Source organism: Bos mutus, chromosome 1 (genome assembly GCF_027580195.1).
Source record: "Bos mutus isolate GX-2022 chromosome 1, NWIPB_WYAK_1.1, whole genome shotgun sequence".
NCBI classification, from domain to species: Eukaryota; Metazoa; Chordata; class Mammalia; order Artiodactyla; family Bovidae; genus Bos; species Bos mutus.
The window spans coordinates 52,714,597-52,731,712 of NC_091617.1; the positions used below are offsets into that span (position 1 = coordinate 52,714,597).

The 17,116-nt window shown below is 38.6% G+C and overlaps 1 protein-coding gene across 1 annotated transcript in view; it reads left to right on the forward strand.

Annotated features, from left to right (window-relative positions):
• Positions 1-16,837, forward strand: part of TRAT1 (T cell receptor associated transmembrane adaptor 1) — a 47,995-nt gene extending 31,158 nt beyond the window's left edge. Inside the window, exons 4-6 of the mRNA XM_070368897.1 lie at positions 5,613-5,674; positions 7,778-7,863; positions 14,289-16,837. Of these exons, the coding sequence (XP_070224998.1) occupies positions 5,613-5,674; positions 7,778-7,863; positions 14,289-14,567 (427 nt within the window). The 3' untranslated portion in view covers positions 14,568-16,837. The remainder of the gene's footprint in view (positions 1-5,612; positions 5,675-7,777; positions 7,864-14,288) is intronic.
• The last annotated feature ends 279 nt before the right edge of the window (positions 16,838-17,116 follow it).

Genomic DNA, 17,116 nt, shown 5'->3' on the forward strand with positions numbered 1-17,116 from the left:
AATCATAACATAATACTACACTTACAGACAGTAGCTGGTAAGAAAGAAAAAAAAAGCTGACTATAGGTCTAAATTAAGGTCTAAGAAAATACCCACGCATTTGGATTATATTTACCCCTTAATTAAAGAAAGCAGTTCAGATACTTAGGAAAGCAGTTCAGATTTACATTAAGCTTATTATAGCTCCTTAGTTTTCAGAGTCTCTCTCAAGGACTTAGGACAAATTTCCAGCAACTTTTGCATGGTCTCCTCCTGCATGGCTCTGAAAGGTGCTTTTATCACAAAACATATCTCATCTCAGTTATTCTTCTACCTAAAATGATCTCTTGGATTTCTAGAGCTCTGCAGGTTGAGGACCCCACTTCACTTCCCCTCTTTGCTGAATATACTGACCTGGTGCCCTGGAACAGACTTTAGTCTCAGCCGTCATCTCCACCTGTTCCCAGGGTTGAACATCCTAATGATAGTGGAACTCCTGGGTAGCCTTCCCTGGCATCAGATTTCCAAGTAGATACACAGAAGAGGCCCTCACTGTGACCACTGCTGCATTTGGAACCAAAACATACCCATGTTCTCCAGCCTTCTGTTTGTTTTAATGTACAAGTAACCATAATCCAAACTCCAACCCTGTGTGAATGCAAGAAGTCCCATCCCTTGCCCACATCTTTGTGAGAATCCTGCAAAATGTACTAACAGGTTTCAAAAATCTTATTCTTGATTGTCTTTGGGGCACGCCTAGCTCTGTGTCACTGCTCTAGGTTTCTTTCCCATCTCTTTACAGTTCTTCAAAATAGCAGAACTTTCCAGCCTCCCTTCTCTCAAACTTTGAGAAAAAAACAACACTTTTTAAGTGTCCTTTAAGTGCTCCAAAGCACTGGCAATACAAGCTTCTGTGTTTGAGTTTATTTAAAATAAAAAGTGGGTATTATTAGAAGAGCACTTGAACACTGATCAAAATAAAAATTTAGTATTAGATGTCATATCTCTGAGATCCTATTAACATATCTCCTCATAGGAAACACTACTGGTTCTTAGCTAACCCTGCTGCTGCTGCTGCTGCTGCTAAGTCACTTCAGTCGTGTCCGACTCTGTGTGACCCCATAGACAGCAGGTATTCTCCAGGCAAGAACACTGGAGTGGGTTGCCATTTCCTTCTCCAATGCATGAAAGTGAAAAGTGAAAGTGAAGTCGTTCAATCGTGTCCAACTCTTCGAGACCCCCTGGACTGCAGCCTACCAGGCTCCTCCACCCATGGGATTTTCCAGGCAAGAGTACTGGAGTGGCGTGCCGTTGCCTTCTCCGTAGCTAAACCTAGCCATACAAAAATCGCTAGGGTTTACGTTTTTCTCCTGGATCAAGTGTCTATCTTTGATGTTTGCTCATGCCAAGTTCAGGAAACCTATACTCATGGTACAGTCCCTATCAAAGTAAAAATTTATTGAGCGTATACACAGGAACATATTGCTGCAGCAACTTCCCCTTTTCTCTCTTGCATCATTTTTTTTTTTTTTTTTCTCTTTGGTCTGATTCCCATCAGTATATAAACAGACAGTAACATCTTACATCTTTAAGAAAAGACAGACTCTCTTGATACCAGATTGCCTGTAGTCACCTCTTCATTGTTCTGTACTCTTTACAGGAAAACTTGGAAGTTCCATGTACATTCTGTCCATATTTGCTGGCTTCTCTTCCTCTTCTTTCTTGAACCTACTCTATTCAACTCTCTGTCCTCAATAATCCACTGACTCAGCTCTTGTCAGGGTCACCCGTGAAATATGTGGGGCAAATCTTAGTCTCACATGTGGCCCATCTGTAGCGTGACACATTGTCGTTCTCTCCTTGTGTGTGTGCTGAGTTGCTTCAGTCATGGCTGATTCTTTGTGACTCTATGGACGGTAGCCCACCAGGCTCCTCTGTCCATGGGATTCTCCTGCAAGAAAACTGGAGTGAGTTGCCATGCCCTCCTCTAGGGGATCTTCCCAACCCAGGGATTGAACCCGCGTCTCTTAGGTCTCCTGCACTGACAGGCGGGTTTACCACTAGTGCCAATTTTGAGACAGTTGCTTATCCAGGCTCTGAGGCCCACCTCCATTTTAGCTTTCTTCCTCAATTACCTGCAGCTCCTTCTCCTTTGCTGGCTCCTAAACCATAGATGACAGAGTGCCCAGGGCTCATCTAGTGAACCTCTTCTCTATCTACACTCATGTCATTAGTAATTTCATCCTCTCTCATGGCTTTAAGTAACACTTATACACTGCGCAAAGCCCAAACTTTTATCTGCCTACTCAGAGAAAGTGAAGTCACTCAGTCATGTTTGACTCTTTGTGACCCCATGGACTGTAGCCTAGCAAGACCTCCATCCATGAGATTTTCCAGGCAAGAGTACTGGAGTGGGTTGCCATTTCCGTTTCCAGGGGATCTTCCTGACCCAGGGATTGAACCTGGGTCTCCCACGTTGTAGGCAGACGCTTTACCATCTGAGCCACCAGGGAAGTCTTTCAAACAAATATCTATTAAACAAAGTTGATCAAAACCAATGTCTGACAGACATTGCTCAATCTTTCAACTTTCCAGACCCTTAAAATAGTTTTATTTAGTTTTCCAGAACTGTTTTTCATTTTTATTTGGATGTTGAAACCCACATTTATGTCTTAGAATTTGGAAGCTGAAAAGAACAACATAGGGAATAATTTAATATTTCTGTTTTTTTAAATCAGGAAATTTAAACTTCAGGAATTTATGTTTAAAGTCACCCAGGCAAAAGTAATGATTTTTTAAAAAATTGAACTCACTTATTTAATCTGAAATAATAAAGTATGAGGCATTTTCTTTAAAAGGACTTCACAATAAAAATGATAAAATATGAATAAGAACTTTAAAAATAGAGACTAGAGAAAATTTAAAATTGAAAGTGGAAAATCTGAACCATAAAGATGTAGGCTGGAGGCAAAAGAAGAGGGCAGCAGAGGATGAGATGGTTGGATGGTTGGATGAGATGGTTGATCACTGACTCAATGGACATGAGTTTGAGCAAACTCCGGGTGATGGTGAAGGAGAGGAAAGCCTGGCGTGCTGCAGTTCCTGGGGTTACAAAGAGCTGGGCATGACTCAGTGACTGAACAGCACAATCACAATATTATTTTAAATGTTGGAGTGTCAGTAAATGTGCTAATTGGTTAGAGGATCATTTCAGACATGTTGAGAACAATAGAGAACCTGATCTGGCCCAAAACTCAGTGGTGCACTAGCCTCTGGGCATATTTATTAATTTACTCTAACTAGTAATGTCTTCAGCATAAACACTGCCAAACATTTGTGCTTGAAGTTTATTAGATATTTGCAATAGGCTGGAGCTATTTGGCATTGCCAAGTAAAAATATACTTATTAATTTGTTGGTTAGACTGCTTCTTTATAATAGATTATTTGTGATGATTAATCATTTGAGACCTGCCTGCAGATGCAGGCCACTGCATTATAAATCATGTCCTATTTTCTTCATAGGGAATGAAATGTTCATTTTTTGGACATGATTTATCATCTGCAGGTTGTATCTGCTATTCATGTGTGCTGGGAAAATGGATGGATTGTCTTATTAAAAATTCCTCACCTTTTGCTATTTTATTCTCTGCATAGCCAGAGAAAAACCATTAGCAGGGACTTAACTTTGTATCCCAATATTAAGCTGTAGTGAATTACCAACAGACAGAAAGGGTATGGACGAGTTTCTTTGTTATCAAATAAGGCAAATACATACCAGCAACTGGACTTTTCAAATAATATCATACAGGTATCGTTTGATCTTTTTTTAAGGATACATTCTTGATATTTAAGTATACTGTCTTCTTTCAGAAGCATGGGACTAACATAGGTGTCATGCCTTGTGATAAGAGTTTTTCCTTTTGATGCAATTCCCTCCAGCTCTTGGTGATACATAATCTCAAAGTTAAAGCAGTTGCTGCTATTTTATGAAATGCCACTCACTGCCTAAAATGTTCTTCTGTTGCCAGCCTGCTATTGTGAAAGCTGGTCACCAGGACTATCGTCACTGCCTGTGACAATAGTAGTCTACTGTAATCCTAATAGGATTATTTAGATGAAGCAATAAGGAAATTTAATCAAACATCAAGAGCAAATAATGTTTAGAGCTTTAGGGCCAGACTTGAATCACAATCCTAGCACTGTCAGTTACTATATGTCTTTTGACAATTTGCCTCTATAGCTTGGACATTCCTTATGCGCACGAAGGGGGAGTTCTGAAAAATGAATCTCGTAGAGTTGTCCTGAGGGTTGAATGAGCACTGGCATAAAGAAAAGCTTTGACATTTGCTATTTATTGCTGATATTACACATAAGGTTAGGGAAAATACGTTAATCTATCTGAAAAGTGGGAAATAATATTTCTGTAGAATTTCCCTGGGTTTTTTATATAATGTATGTAAAACAGCACAGTATTTGGATGTAATAGATAATCAATCATTTTATTGCATCTGCCAAGCTGAGTCTACAATATTTCTCTGGCCTCTTATTTTTTAATCACTGCCAATATTTAGTAAACAGTGTTAGGGGTCAGAGTGATATTCTTGGCAAGCAAACAGGAAGTACAGTGTATAGTTTCAGTTTAGTTCAGTTCAGTTCAGTCGCTCAGTCGTGTCTGACTTTTTGTGACCCTATGAATCACAGCACGCCAGACCTCCCTGTCCATCACCAACTCCCTGAGTTCACTCAGACTCATGTCCATCGAGCCATCTCATCCTCTGTCATCCCCTTCTCCTCCTGCCCCTAATCCCTCCCAGCATTAGGGTTTTTTCCAATGAGTCAACTCTTCGCATGAGGTGGCCAAAGTACTGGAGTTTCAGCTTTAGCATCATTCCTTCCAAAGAACACCCAGGGCTGATCTCCTTTAGAATGGACTGGTTGGATCTCCTTGCAGTCCAAGGGACTCCAAAGAGTCTTCTCCAACACCACACTTCAAAAGCATCAATTCTTCAGCACTCAGCCTTCTTCACAGTCTAACTCTGACATCCATACATGACCACTGGAAAAGCCATAGCCTTGACTAGATGAACCTCTGTTGACAAAGTAATGTCTCTGCTTTTGAATATGCTATCTAGGTTGGTCATAACTTTCCTTCCAATGAGTAAGCGTCTTTTAATTTCATGGCTGCAGTCACCATCTGCAGTGATTTTGTTTAGTGCACAGATAATCTAGGTTCTAATCCCAGCTCTGCCAGTTCCTGGCATATTATATAACCAATCTGTGTCTCAGGTTCCTTATCTATAAGATGGGAATGCTATAGTGACTGTCTGGTTAAATTATTGTGAGAAATATAAAAGGAATGAATATATATAATGCACTTCAAGTAACTCCTGACGCACAGTAAATGTTAAATAAGTATTTGCTATTATTCACTAAAAGAAGATCCAGAATACACTTTTCAAATTCAGACACACACATGCATGCACACTTGTATTTACTGACTTACTTGCATATCTACCTTGGGTGGTCAAGGCTGGATAAGAATGTGCAATAATTTACCCAGTACTGAAAATAGTTGAGAAATTAGATATGAACTATGTAGATTCTAACAAGGCAAATTATTTTCTTCTTATAGGGAAGATGAGTATGATCTTGAAGACTCACCAATTTATGGTAATGTAGATAATGTGGCCTTAGGTAAGTTTTATTTTTCCAAAAATTAAATTTACCTATAAATCAATTACCCCCACATAATTCCACAGAGAATTTGAGGTAGCTTATTTTTTGTCACAATCATATTTAAATATTTCAAGGGTAACCATACATTTGAGTATATTTAGCATATCATTTATCAAGTATTTTCAAAACTGCATATTGTAAGTTGTATTGCAACAGTGAATCAACATCCTGTTTTTCTATATTCTCTTTATTTCACTCTAGTTTGTAGTAAGAATACCGGAAGACTCAATTACAATGAATTGTGACACACACAGATTTCTATGAAATAAAGCTATTTCTAGAACAGAAGATTGCCCAGGGGAACAGTGCTTTATGCTCTGTATACAAAAGCATATCTACAGTGAATAATTTGGAACAAAAAACAGATTCTCTGATTTCCTTTGTTTTAACTGGTTCTTTTAAAGTAGCGAATATAGGGTTACACTGATGACAAGCAGGGAAAGAGAAGAGCCAAACCATCACTGAGTGATGGGTTGTACACTTTTTGTTCTTTTGTAACAAGTACTCTTCAATTCCCAGCATCCTTTATTCCTTGAAACGTTCCACTCCCCCACAACTAAAAAACCCCTAAATGTCTCAAAACAAACAGCTGTGATCTGATCTGATCCCAGCCCTCTGATGAGAGAAGCTGTCAGACAAGGACTACCAATGATCTCTATCCTTGCCCTGTAAGCACTTAATTCATGATTGGTGGAGGGTGGGTAGGTGGGGTTAACTCCTGTTGATTGGCGTCTCAAACACAGATTCCCAGTAATGAATTAAATTTATCTGAACCTCTATATATCAAGACAGTATGAAATCTCCTAAAGTTAAACACATGAGAATTTTATAGGAGTCAAGAATTTAAATAATCTTTGTCTCTCCCCAACCCCCGCCACCATTGTAAAGTATCCTTTAATCATCTGCTCTCTGAGGAATCAAAACTATTTTACAGGAATAGACTATTAAAGAATTTTCCTTCCTGTTTCCCTTTGCAGAATTGTGGTGCCCACTTATACTATTTGAGAACTTAATTTCTTTTGTATCCTGGTAGCTCAAAGCCCACCATATCTGCAGTCTTCATGAGCAGTGAGCACAGGTGCCTCTCTTACAGGTTCTGACTTAGTAATTCCACAGTAGGACTTAGAACCTCCTATTTAACAAGCCTCCTGGGTGATTCTAATTCATGTTTCCCGTGGTTTATCTTTGAGAAACATTATGGGCCAGTTCTCTACATTGCTTTTCAGAAAGGGTTGGAGCATTACAAAGTACCTTGTATTATAAACACATCTTTTCATCTATGGGGTCAAATTGGTGCAATCAACATTTCTGCAACATTATTCTCCATCCTACAAGTCATTAGCTTTCCTTCCTCTCCCTTTTAAATAGAGTATCTGGGGAAAGAAAGGTATGGATGACTCAGTAAGCATCCCCCACAGAAGGAAATAGGTTCATGCCTGCTGGCTGGTGGACATGGCGAAACCCCCCCAGCAACTTAGTATCAGCATTATATACCCCACTGTATACCCCTCAAAACAGCCTGGATGAACTGTCCTGTCACTGATATGTGGGATAACAAACATAATCTAAAATATATTTTTTCAAAAATAGTATAGGGTTAAAAAGGCCTCTGAGTAAAATATTTTTCTTATGGAAAAAATTACCAAATTTTGATCATCAATATATGTGCTCCGTACTTTATGCCACCTGCACCGTTTGTAATCATACTTAAATAGGAGGGCACAGGCAAGCCTTTAACTCATGGGATCCCCGTAACATATAAATGGTAGTTTGAGCAGAGACTGTCATGTCCTGTGATGGTATAAGAAGAGTAATATCCAAGTGATCAAGTAATATCCAATTTTGTCTAATTGTTAATACTGTTGGGCAACAGGCTTCTCCACAGTCTGACCTGCAGAGAGCAGTTTGTACCTCCTTATCTTTGCACTGCCACAAAAATAGACTAATCAAATGACTCCCGAGGGTTTCACATTTATAGCAAAGTGGTGTTTGGGTCATGCATTATGATTTGTGCCAGCATTTTTTAATTTTTCCATTGTAAATCTCTTTTCAACTCCCCAGAACCGGTGGATGAAAACTGCTATGAACAGATGAAAGCACGACCAGACAGATCTGCGAACAAACTGCAAGACGCCCCACCTTCACAGGTGAGTTTTGTTTTCTGTATCACGGGCCAGATTCAGCCTAGGTCACGGCACAACCGCCTGTTTCATGAGCATAAAGGCAGCATATTCTGATAAACATCAGAAGCAGCCTGTTAGAAATTTTGCATTCTGAACTGCTGTCAAATTCTAGCACCTAAGCTCTAATGAAAAACTCAGAAGGCAAATAGTTTTCAGAGCCACACTTAAAGACTCAAAATTGTGTACAACTACAAATGCAGTAGATTTCAAGGGAAAAGTGGATTCTCTTCCTAAATAATTAAGCTTTTTTTCTTTCAGAGCAAAGAAAAGTTACATATATCATAGAAATAATTATAAAAAGTGACACATACAGAGTGCTCAGAAGACCCGGATGTCAGGAATGGATGGTGGATGGGGAGAGAAAGACCTTAGTGAAAAGAAATTAACTATAAAAGAACATACTCTGTTTTATAAGGAAAATGAGTGTAAATTTAATACAAGCTCTATGGCTATTGTCTTATGGCAAGATTTACGCACGGCTTGTGGGGGATAGGCAGGACTAAAGCATAAGCAGAAATAGAAAAACCCAAGAAGAAATGAGTAGTTTATACTTTTCCTAGGAGAAGGCGATGGCACCCCACTCCAGTACTCTTGCCTGGAAAATCCCATGGACGGAGGAGCCTGGTAGGCTGCAGTCCATGGGGTCGTGAAGAGTTGGACACGACTGAGTGACTTCACTTTCACTTTTCACTTTCATGCACTGGAGAAGGAAATGGCAACCCACTCCAGTGTTCTTGCCTGGAGAATCCCAGGGACGGGGGAGCCTGGTGGGAGGCCATCTATGGGGTCACACAGAATTGGGCACGACTGAAGTGACTTAGTAGTAGCAGTAGCAGAAGCGACTTAGCAGCAGCAGCAGCATACTTTTCCTACCCACATCAGTTCAGCCTCCTCAGACATAGCACTACTGTTCACAGTTCTTAGTGTATGTGTGGTTGAAGTGTTATGAATTTCAGTTATAATGGTTCTTTCTTCTCTTTCTCTATCCCATCCCTTTTGTTATGTGCTCTCATGCTATTTCCTAGAAACAGGCATATGGCCAGCATTTCCCATGTAGTCATTATACGTCAGACTTGTCTTATGTGCTTTACAGGCATTAGCATTTTAGGTTCCTATGAGGGAGACAGCATGATTATTCCCATTTGACAGAGATGATATAAAACTTGCCCTAGAGACTCAGAAACTAAGTAGGGAAACAGATCCAAACTTAGTCCCACTTGACAGAAAACATTTTCCTCCCAAAGATGGGTCAAAACTTGGAAACTTCCCATTAAGATAGAATTTCCTTTTTCTTTATAGGAGCCTTCTAAAAATCAAATTCTTAAAAATTTTTTAATGGAAACAAGATGTGGTGAAGTTTAAGCAGAATGTAAAGTAACTCTCTCATGGGCAAATCTGCCATGTGACATTCAATTAATTGTTAAATGTATTTTAGATAACAGGTATGAAAAAAACTGCTTGTTATAATATGATTTGCAAGATTCACGATAATAAAAAGAAAACCTTTTGAGAAAGGTTAAAATATAACTATACCACCGGACATGCAGAGATCCACAGCAGCTTAGTTGTAATAGAGCTGAGACTTCTGTTGCTGTTTGAATAGAAGTTGCTGTTTAATACATGTAAATTAAATAGGTCAGCCTTATTTATGCTGCATCTAGTTTGTACTCAAGAGGAAATTGTGCAGAGCCTTAAAGTGTCTTTAAAAGTCTGTTATTTTATAAATTATATATTTAAAGACACTTCTAAGGGAATTAGTCTTTATCCTTCTCACAAATTTAATTGCACAAATTAGAAGTAATCTCTCCTTTTAAATTAATTTTTATTGGAGTATAGTTGATTTACAATGCTGTGTTTGTTCCAGGTGTACATCAAAGTGAATCGGCTATATATGTATATTCACTGTTTTATAGATTCTATTCCCATATGGGTCATTACAGAGTATTGGGTTGAGTTCCTTGTGCTATACAGTAGGTTCTCATTAGCTATCTATTTTACATATAGTAAGCAGTGTGCATAGATCAATCCCAATTTCCCAATTTATCCCACCAGAAGTAATCTCCTTATATTTGCTCAATTCCATTTTATTAGAGGGCTTCCCTAGTAGCTCAGTTGGTAAAGAATCCATCTGCAATGCAGGAGACCATGGTTCAATTCCTGGGTGGAAAAGATTTCCACTGGAGGAGGAATAGGCTACCCACTCCAGTATTCTTGGGCATCCCTGCTGGCTCAGCTAGTAAAGAATCCACCTCCAATGTGGGAGACCTGGGTTCGATCCCTGGGTTGGGAAGATCCCCTGGAGACAGGAACAGCTACCCACTCTAGTATTCTGGCCTGGAGAATTCTATGAACCATATAGTCCATGTGGTCACAATGACAGTTATCATCAAAACACTGCCCAGTTAGTTACTATGGTACTCAGTTACTTTGGTCAATTACATTACAAAAGTGTGAAGAATCCATAATGCAATGCAAAAAAAGCTTATGGATCAAATATTGGAAACAGAAAAAAGCTCCTTGTCCTTTGAAAATGATGTGTACAATTCAAAAGTTGCAATTTCAGTCTCTAAGTCTGCTATTAACCAGGAAAAGTTGACTGGGAAACTTGGTGACAAAATGGGTTCATGAGAGTTCCCTAAAAAATTTTAGGGGCATCAATGTGAACTTATTTTTCTCTTATCCTCACATCAAAACCTCACCCATCCCTCCTTTCCCTCCATGTCAGAAGCACCCTTTCCCCTTTCCAAAGCCAATAGTCCTACTTGGGCTCTTGACTATTTCTTCTACTTCTTTCAAGATCTTGCACCTTCAATTATTTGTCTCCATTTCTTTAAATGAATGAAGTACAATTGACTTACAAATATAACCAAATCTCTGCAATATTTAAAAACACAAAACAACAAAACTTTTACTTCAACCTGTTTTTGTCTCTAATTCCTAAACTGGTTTTTACTTTGCTCCAGTTCCCATTTATATTCACAGATACACATGTTTTTTTATCCCTGTCTATATGTTTTCTGGGCCTCCCAAGTGACTCAGTGGTAAAGAATTCGCCTGCCAATGCAGGAGACAGGAGACACAGGTTTGATCCCTGGGTCAGGAAGATCCCCTGAAGGATGAAATGGTGATTCACTCCAGCATTCTTGCCGGGAAAATTACATGCACGAGGAGCCTGGTGGACTATAGTCCATGGGGTTGCAAAGAGTCAGACACAACTGAACATGCGTGAGCATGCAATGCACGTGTATTTTCCACCCATTTATTCAACTGAAACAATATTTGGTAAATCACAAATGACCATTACACGTACAATTTGTGGTCTTTTCTCAAGACTCACATTCGATGAACTCTGCAGGACTTGATAAATGTTGACCAGTTGTTGACCAGACAAACATTTGGAATGCTTTCAGTAATAAGTACAAAAACTCAATTCAAGCTGTATCATAAAAGGGAAGTCACTGGCTCATATAACTGAGATATGAGGGTGTCGTGTTTTTGAAATGATTGAATGTGAGGGCTCCTCCATTTCTTCTCCCTATTTCTTTGTTACTGACTTTATTCTCTTCTGTTACCAACAGGCTCTTCCATTGAGGCTGGGAAAGCCATAGGAGACCCAGATTTTCTTTTTCCCAAATCCAGGGAAAGATATCTTTTCTATTTCTGCACCTGTACCTCAGTCCCCAAAAGGCCATGTAACTGGCTCTGCTGAAGTCATATGCCTACTCTTGGCCCAGCTTCTGTTGGCAGGAGGATGGGTAGTGTAATTGGTCCCAGCCTGGGTCGAATGCTTATTCCTGTGCTGAGATGGGATACAGTATTGTAATTGATAGTCTCTCCAGGACCAGATAGAGGAAAGAAATTCCCTAAAACAAAGTGGGGAATTTATTAAAGAAAGAGAATAGAACAAAGTGCTAGACAGTCAAAAAAGTTACCCACCCCTCTCTATTATGGAATGCCTTTTGGTAATTTTGCTCACTTCACTGACATATTCTCTATCTAGGCAAAGGCAAAGCAGGTCTTAAAACATGAGTTATGTTAAGAAAGCAGTGAAATGTCCAGTTTGCTTGAAATACAGAGTTTATGTAAGAGAGTACTGGGAATCAAATAGAAGGTGTGAATTATGAGCATAGGAAACCTTGAATGTTATGCTATCAAATTCAGACTCTAGGCTAAAGTTTCAGGGCCAGGATGGTAAAATATAAAAGTTATGCCTTAGGAAGAGAATTTGAAAATAGTATATGGGCTAACTGGCAGAGTATAGAGATGTGATGGCAATGATACCAATTACCTATCTACAATTATCCAGAAATTATTTTAGAAATAAAGTCAGACCAAAGATACCAGAGAGGTTGTAAATAGAACCATCCCCCTGCCTGGTAGAGGAGATAAGACTTTTTAACTTTTAGCATGAAAACAAGTGCCAACAGGGAGAAGCTAATCCATGCATTGGGGGGGTGTTAATCCAAATGTTGCTTCTTTAATCCAAACCCCACAAATTGATATAACTTTGGCTTACTCTGAATGGTAAACCCTTATTTTTGTTTATTCAATGGCTGTTCTAAAGTTTTAGCTTACAGCTCTGATAATTATAATACCACCATACCTTGGACCTTATCTTGGTTTGAAAACCAGGTTTGAAGTGTGCAGTCTACTTAAAACATTGGGTTTTTTCACTAGATGCATACTACAGAGCTATACAGCAAGGGGTTAGTTGACTTTGTGGGTACAGAACTGTGGATATGGAGGGCAGACTATAAAATTATATGTAATATTAAATTACATATAAATTATATATATATTTACCTGCTCAAGGGGTTGGCATCCCTCACCCCCACATTGTTCAACTGTAAATTACCTCCATTTGCTAATAACATTGTAAGATGCGTGTTAAGTCACTGCAGTCATGTCCAACTCATTGTAATCCTATGGATTGTAGCCCACCAGACTCCTCTATCCATGGAATTCTCCTGGCAAGAATACTGGAATGGGTTGCTTGCCCTCCTCCAGGGGATCTTACCACCCAACATTCTAAGATAGGTACTCTCATTTGATAGCAAGAGGTTAAAAATATTGATAGTTAAAAAAAAAAAAGAACTGCCCAGGGTCCCATGATCAGAATGTCACAGCTGGAATTCAATCCTAAAACTTTCAAACACCAAATTCAAGATCTTGTCTTCGGGCTTATTGCTTTCTGCAAGTTTCTCTAGTCTCCTGCCCTTCTTAATCTAGTGCTGACCCAGCTTTAGGCCAGAGAGGACCGCCAGGTTTTCTTGGATGCAAATGAATCCAAGACCAACCTAAATGAGCTCAAAGAGGATCTGGGGACAGGCAGGAAGGAAGTAATAGGGGAAAATGGGAAATGCAACTCTTGTCAAATGCTGGTCATATAAATGGTTGTTGGTTGTTTAGTTGCCAAGCCATGTCCAACCATTGCAAGCCCATGGTCTATAGCCTGCCAGGTTCCTCTGTCCATGGGATTTCCCAGGCAAGAATGCTGAAGTGGGTTGTCATTCCCTTCTCCAGCGGATCTTCCCAACCCAGGAATCAAAGCTGGGTCTCCTGCATTGCAAGTATCTTCTTTACTGACTGAGCCACCAGGGAAGCCCCAGTCATACAAATAAACCCTGTTAACCTTATACTTCTGAGTCTCAAATGTAGAGAAAGTAGAGACTTTTGTGGGTATCAAATAACCAATTATTAAACATATGTAAAGCATATCTGATTGGTTATATTCCTTCCTGTCATGCTTTGTTCCCAGTTTAACAAATCAGAGTATTGTTACTTGGTAGGTGAAATACAGGGCAGGCACTCCCTGAGGTGAATGCAGGGTGAGAAACTGGTTAAAAAAATCCATCTAAAAAGTTCATGTGTATTCTGAGTATAAGAAAGAAAACTGCTTTCTTTTAAGCATTTTCCATTCCAAAATCTTGAATTTACTATTTGTAGTTATCACTCTGATTGACAAATTTGGCAAATAAGGCCGTGAAGACCAGAAAACAAACTTGTGTGTTTTTGGTAGGCTTTAGAGTTTCCCAGTGGAGAGGGCAATGGCACCCCACTCCAGTACTCTTGCTTGGAAAATCCCATGGACGGAGGAGCTTGGTAGGCTGCCGTCCATGGGGTTGCTAAGAGTCGGACACGACTGAGCGACTTCACTTTGACTTTTCACTTTCATGCATTGGAGAAGGAAACGGCAACCCACTCCAGTATTCTTGCCTAGAGAATCCCAGGGATGGGGGAGCCTGGTGGGCTGCCGTCTATGGGGTCACACAGAATTGGACACGACTGAAGTGACTTAGCAGCAGAAGTAGCAGCAGCAGCAGAGTTTTGTAGAGGTCAAAGTTAAAGAATGGCTAACAGTGAAAACTTACTATGCTTTTCTCTTTTAGGAAACTGCAGTAAGGGTATGCTATGCCTCATTAGATCACAACAATGAGGGGAAGCGAAGAAAGCCCAGGAAACAGAAAACTCATTTGTCAGACAAGGATGAAGAGGGGCAGATGCATGCAAAGGATATCAGCCTTTCTAAGACCACTTTGGTGGACAGTTACCCACCAGAAAGCGAGGCAATAGAGGAAAACATTCATGATGATCCCATCAGGCTGTTTGGATTGATCCGTGCACAGAAAGAAAGTTTACACTCGCTAGACTATGATCTAGCTCAGTGAACTGGCTCTTACTGCACGTGTTTGTCAGAGAAATGAAGACCCATTTGACACAGCATGACTTGTCATGGTGATGATCTGATCGTCTGTTGGTGGGATGGTTGCTTACCTTTTATCCAGAGGTTATGTTATGCATGCCAAATGGAATACCATACAAATTAGCTATTTAGTTATTTGAATTCACTTAAAAAACACGTATGTAGTAAAATGTAAATAAAATCAAGTTTGCAGATTGATTCTGATAGAAGCCATAACTTCACAACAATACTCAGTGACATAAACCTCCCCCCAAAAAAGGTTTTAAGCATATGTTCTTGATCATGTTGAAAGAAGTCAATTTTTTTTTTAAGTTCTCCTTTCTGAATGTGAAATACCCCATAATTGGAGAAAATTTCTGATTGAAAGGCATGGGAGGCATTTAAACTTATTGCTAAGAGTAGAGGGATAAGCTTCTTAATATTTTCCACAAATGGAAATTTTAGTTCTAGAAATGAAATTAATGCATACTCCTTATAACAACAAATAGTATAAAAAATAATTTAGATATTCCACTAGCCAGAGATAATTGCAGTGATCAACTTTCTATATATTCTTTTAGATATTTTTCTCAGCATGACCATACATATACCCATATATAGGCCTAGTAGTTTTTTTTTTTTTAACAAAAAAGAAAAAGGGGGAATGATGATTGTACACTTATTATTTAAGCTTTTTTCACTTAATATATCATAAATTTCTTTCCACTGTTATTTTTAACTATAACTAACTATAGTTAATAATTTTAATTTAATGATTGCATAGTATTTAATTGATGATTGTACCAAAACTTAAATAATTTTGAAGTACATTTAGCTCATTTCCAATCTCTGTTTTTTTTGCTTTTACAAATAACATTTTAATGAGGATCCATCTTTGCACATGTTTGGTACTTTTCTGACTTCTTGTGGCCAAATGTCTAGGAAAAGGATTGCTGCATTAAAAGGTGTGCATTGTGTAAGTCTCTATAGATTATATTTCTGAAAGGCTAAGAGTTAGGTCAAAGTGTGTGCCCTGTTTAAACGCTAATAAGCACTCTTAAATTGCTCTCCAAAAATTTTTTTTCTAAAATGCTTTCTATCTTGCTCCATTTAGAGTAGAAAATTTGGTTTAAATCACTGAACAAAAACATTATACTTGACAGCTATTGCTCCTGCCCTCTGACCAGAGCTTAGAAGATTTTAGTGACTCTTCAATTACCTGTGGAGCTCCCATGGCTGTTGATATCATAAGTTATACAATGACGATGGAAACAGGCTCTGCACCCATTGAATAGAAGATGAGTATTAGGTTAAAGAAAAGTATAACTACTAGTAAAAAAAAAATACTATTAAGAAAAAATAATGAGAGATAATAACAGCGCGAGGGCATCTCTGAAGGAAATCTTAATTCTGAGAACTGAACAATGAGAAGGAACCACCCACATAAAAAGAGGAAGAAAGAGCACATTTTGTGTAAAACTTCAATCCCTATTTGGAAGTGCCTACATCTATCAATAATAATTTTTCCATTATGAATCTGTAGAAAAATAAATGCTGATTATAAAATTTTTCAAGTTGTTCACAGTGCCATAGAAAAGGCAAAAAATATTAATATCTAAGGTCAGAAGAAGTCAGGTTTCTGATTCCAAAGAACCAAAATGAAGTTAATAATACATATTGACTTTGTGTTTAATGTTTAATTTAAAATAAAATTTTTGCTATCACATTTATGTTGTTACATGTTTATATATTACCATGGTTCAATAAAAATAAAGTTAGATTGTGTTTACGGCAGCTATTTTTTCCTGTAACTATTCCACAGGATTCACTTGTATTATTTACCTGGCATCTAGAAATATTTGAATTTTTTGCCTCTGGTTTATATCATTTGAATTCTAAAATATTTTAAAGTTTTGTGTACCAGATATATCTGATGCCCATTAGGAAGATTTTTAGCTACAAATTTAAATTCGTTAATAAATATAAGGCTCTTTAAGTTACCTATTTCTTATTGTGTGATCTTGGTGAATGTGTCTTTTGAGGAATTTGTTAAATTTATTGGCATTAAGTTGTTCAAATACTCTCAATTATTCTTTTAATATCTGTAGGATTTGTAGTGACTTTTCTTTTATACTGATAATTTGCTTATTTTTACCTGCATTGGCAACCCACTCCAGTACTCTTGCCTGGAAAATCCCATGGGTGGAGGAGCCTGGTAGCCTGCAGTCCATGGGGTCACAAAGAGTCACACACGACTGATCGACTTCACTTTCACTTTCCACTTTCATGCATTGGAGAAGGAAATGGCAACCCACTCCAGTATTCTTGCCTGGAGAATCCCAGGGATGGGGGAGCCTGGTGGGCTGCCGTCTATGGGGTCGCACAGAGTCGGACACACTGAAGGGACTTAGCAGCATAGGTTTGTTAATTTTGATACCCTGAAAAAGTTATTGTTCAATTTCATGTTGTTTTTATGTTTTCTGTTTCATTGACTTACCCTCTGATATATGTTATATCCTTTCTTCTGCCTATTTT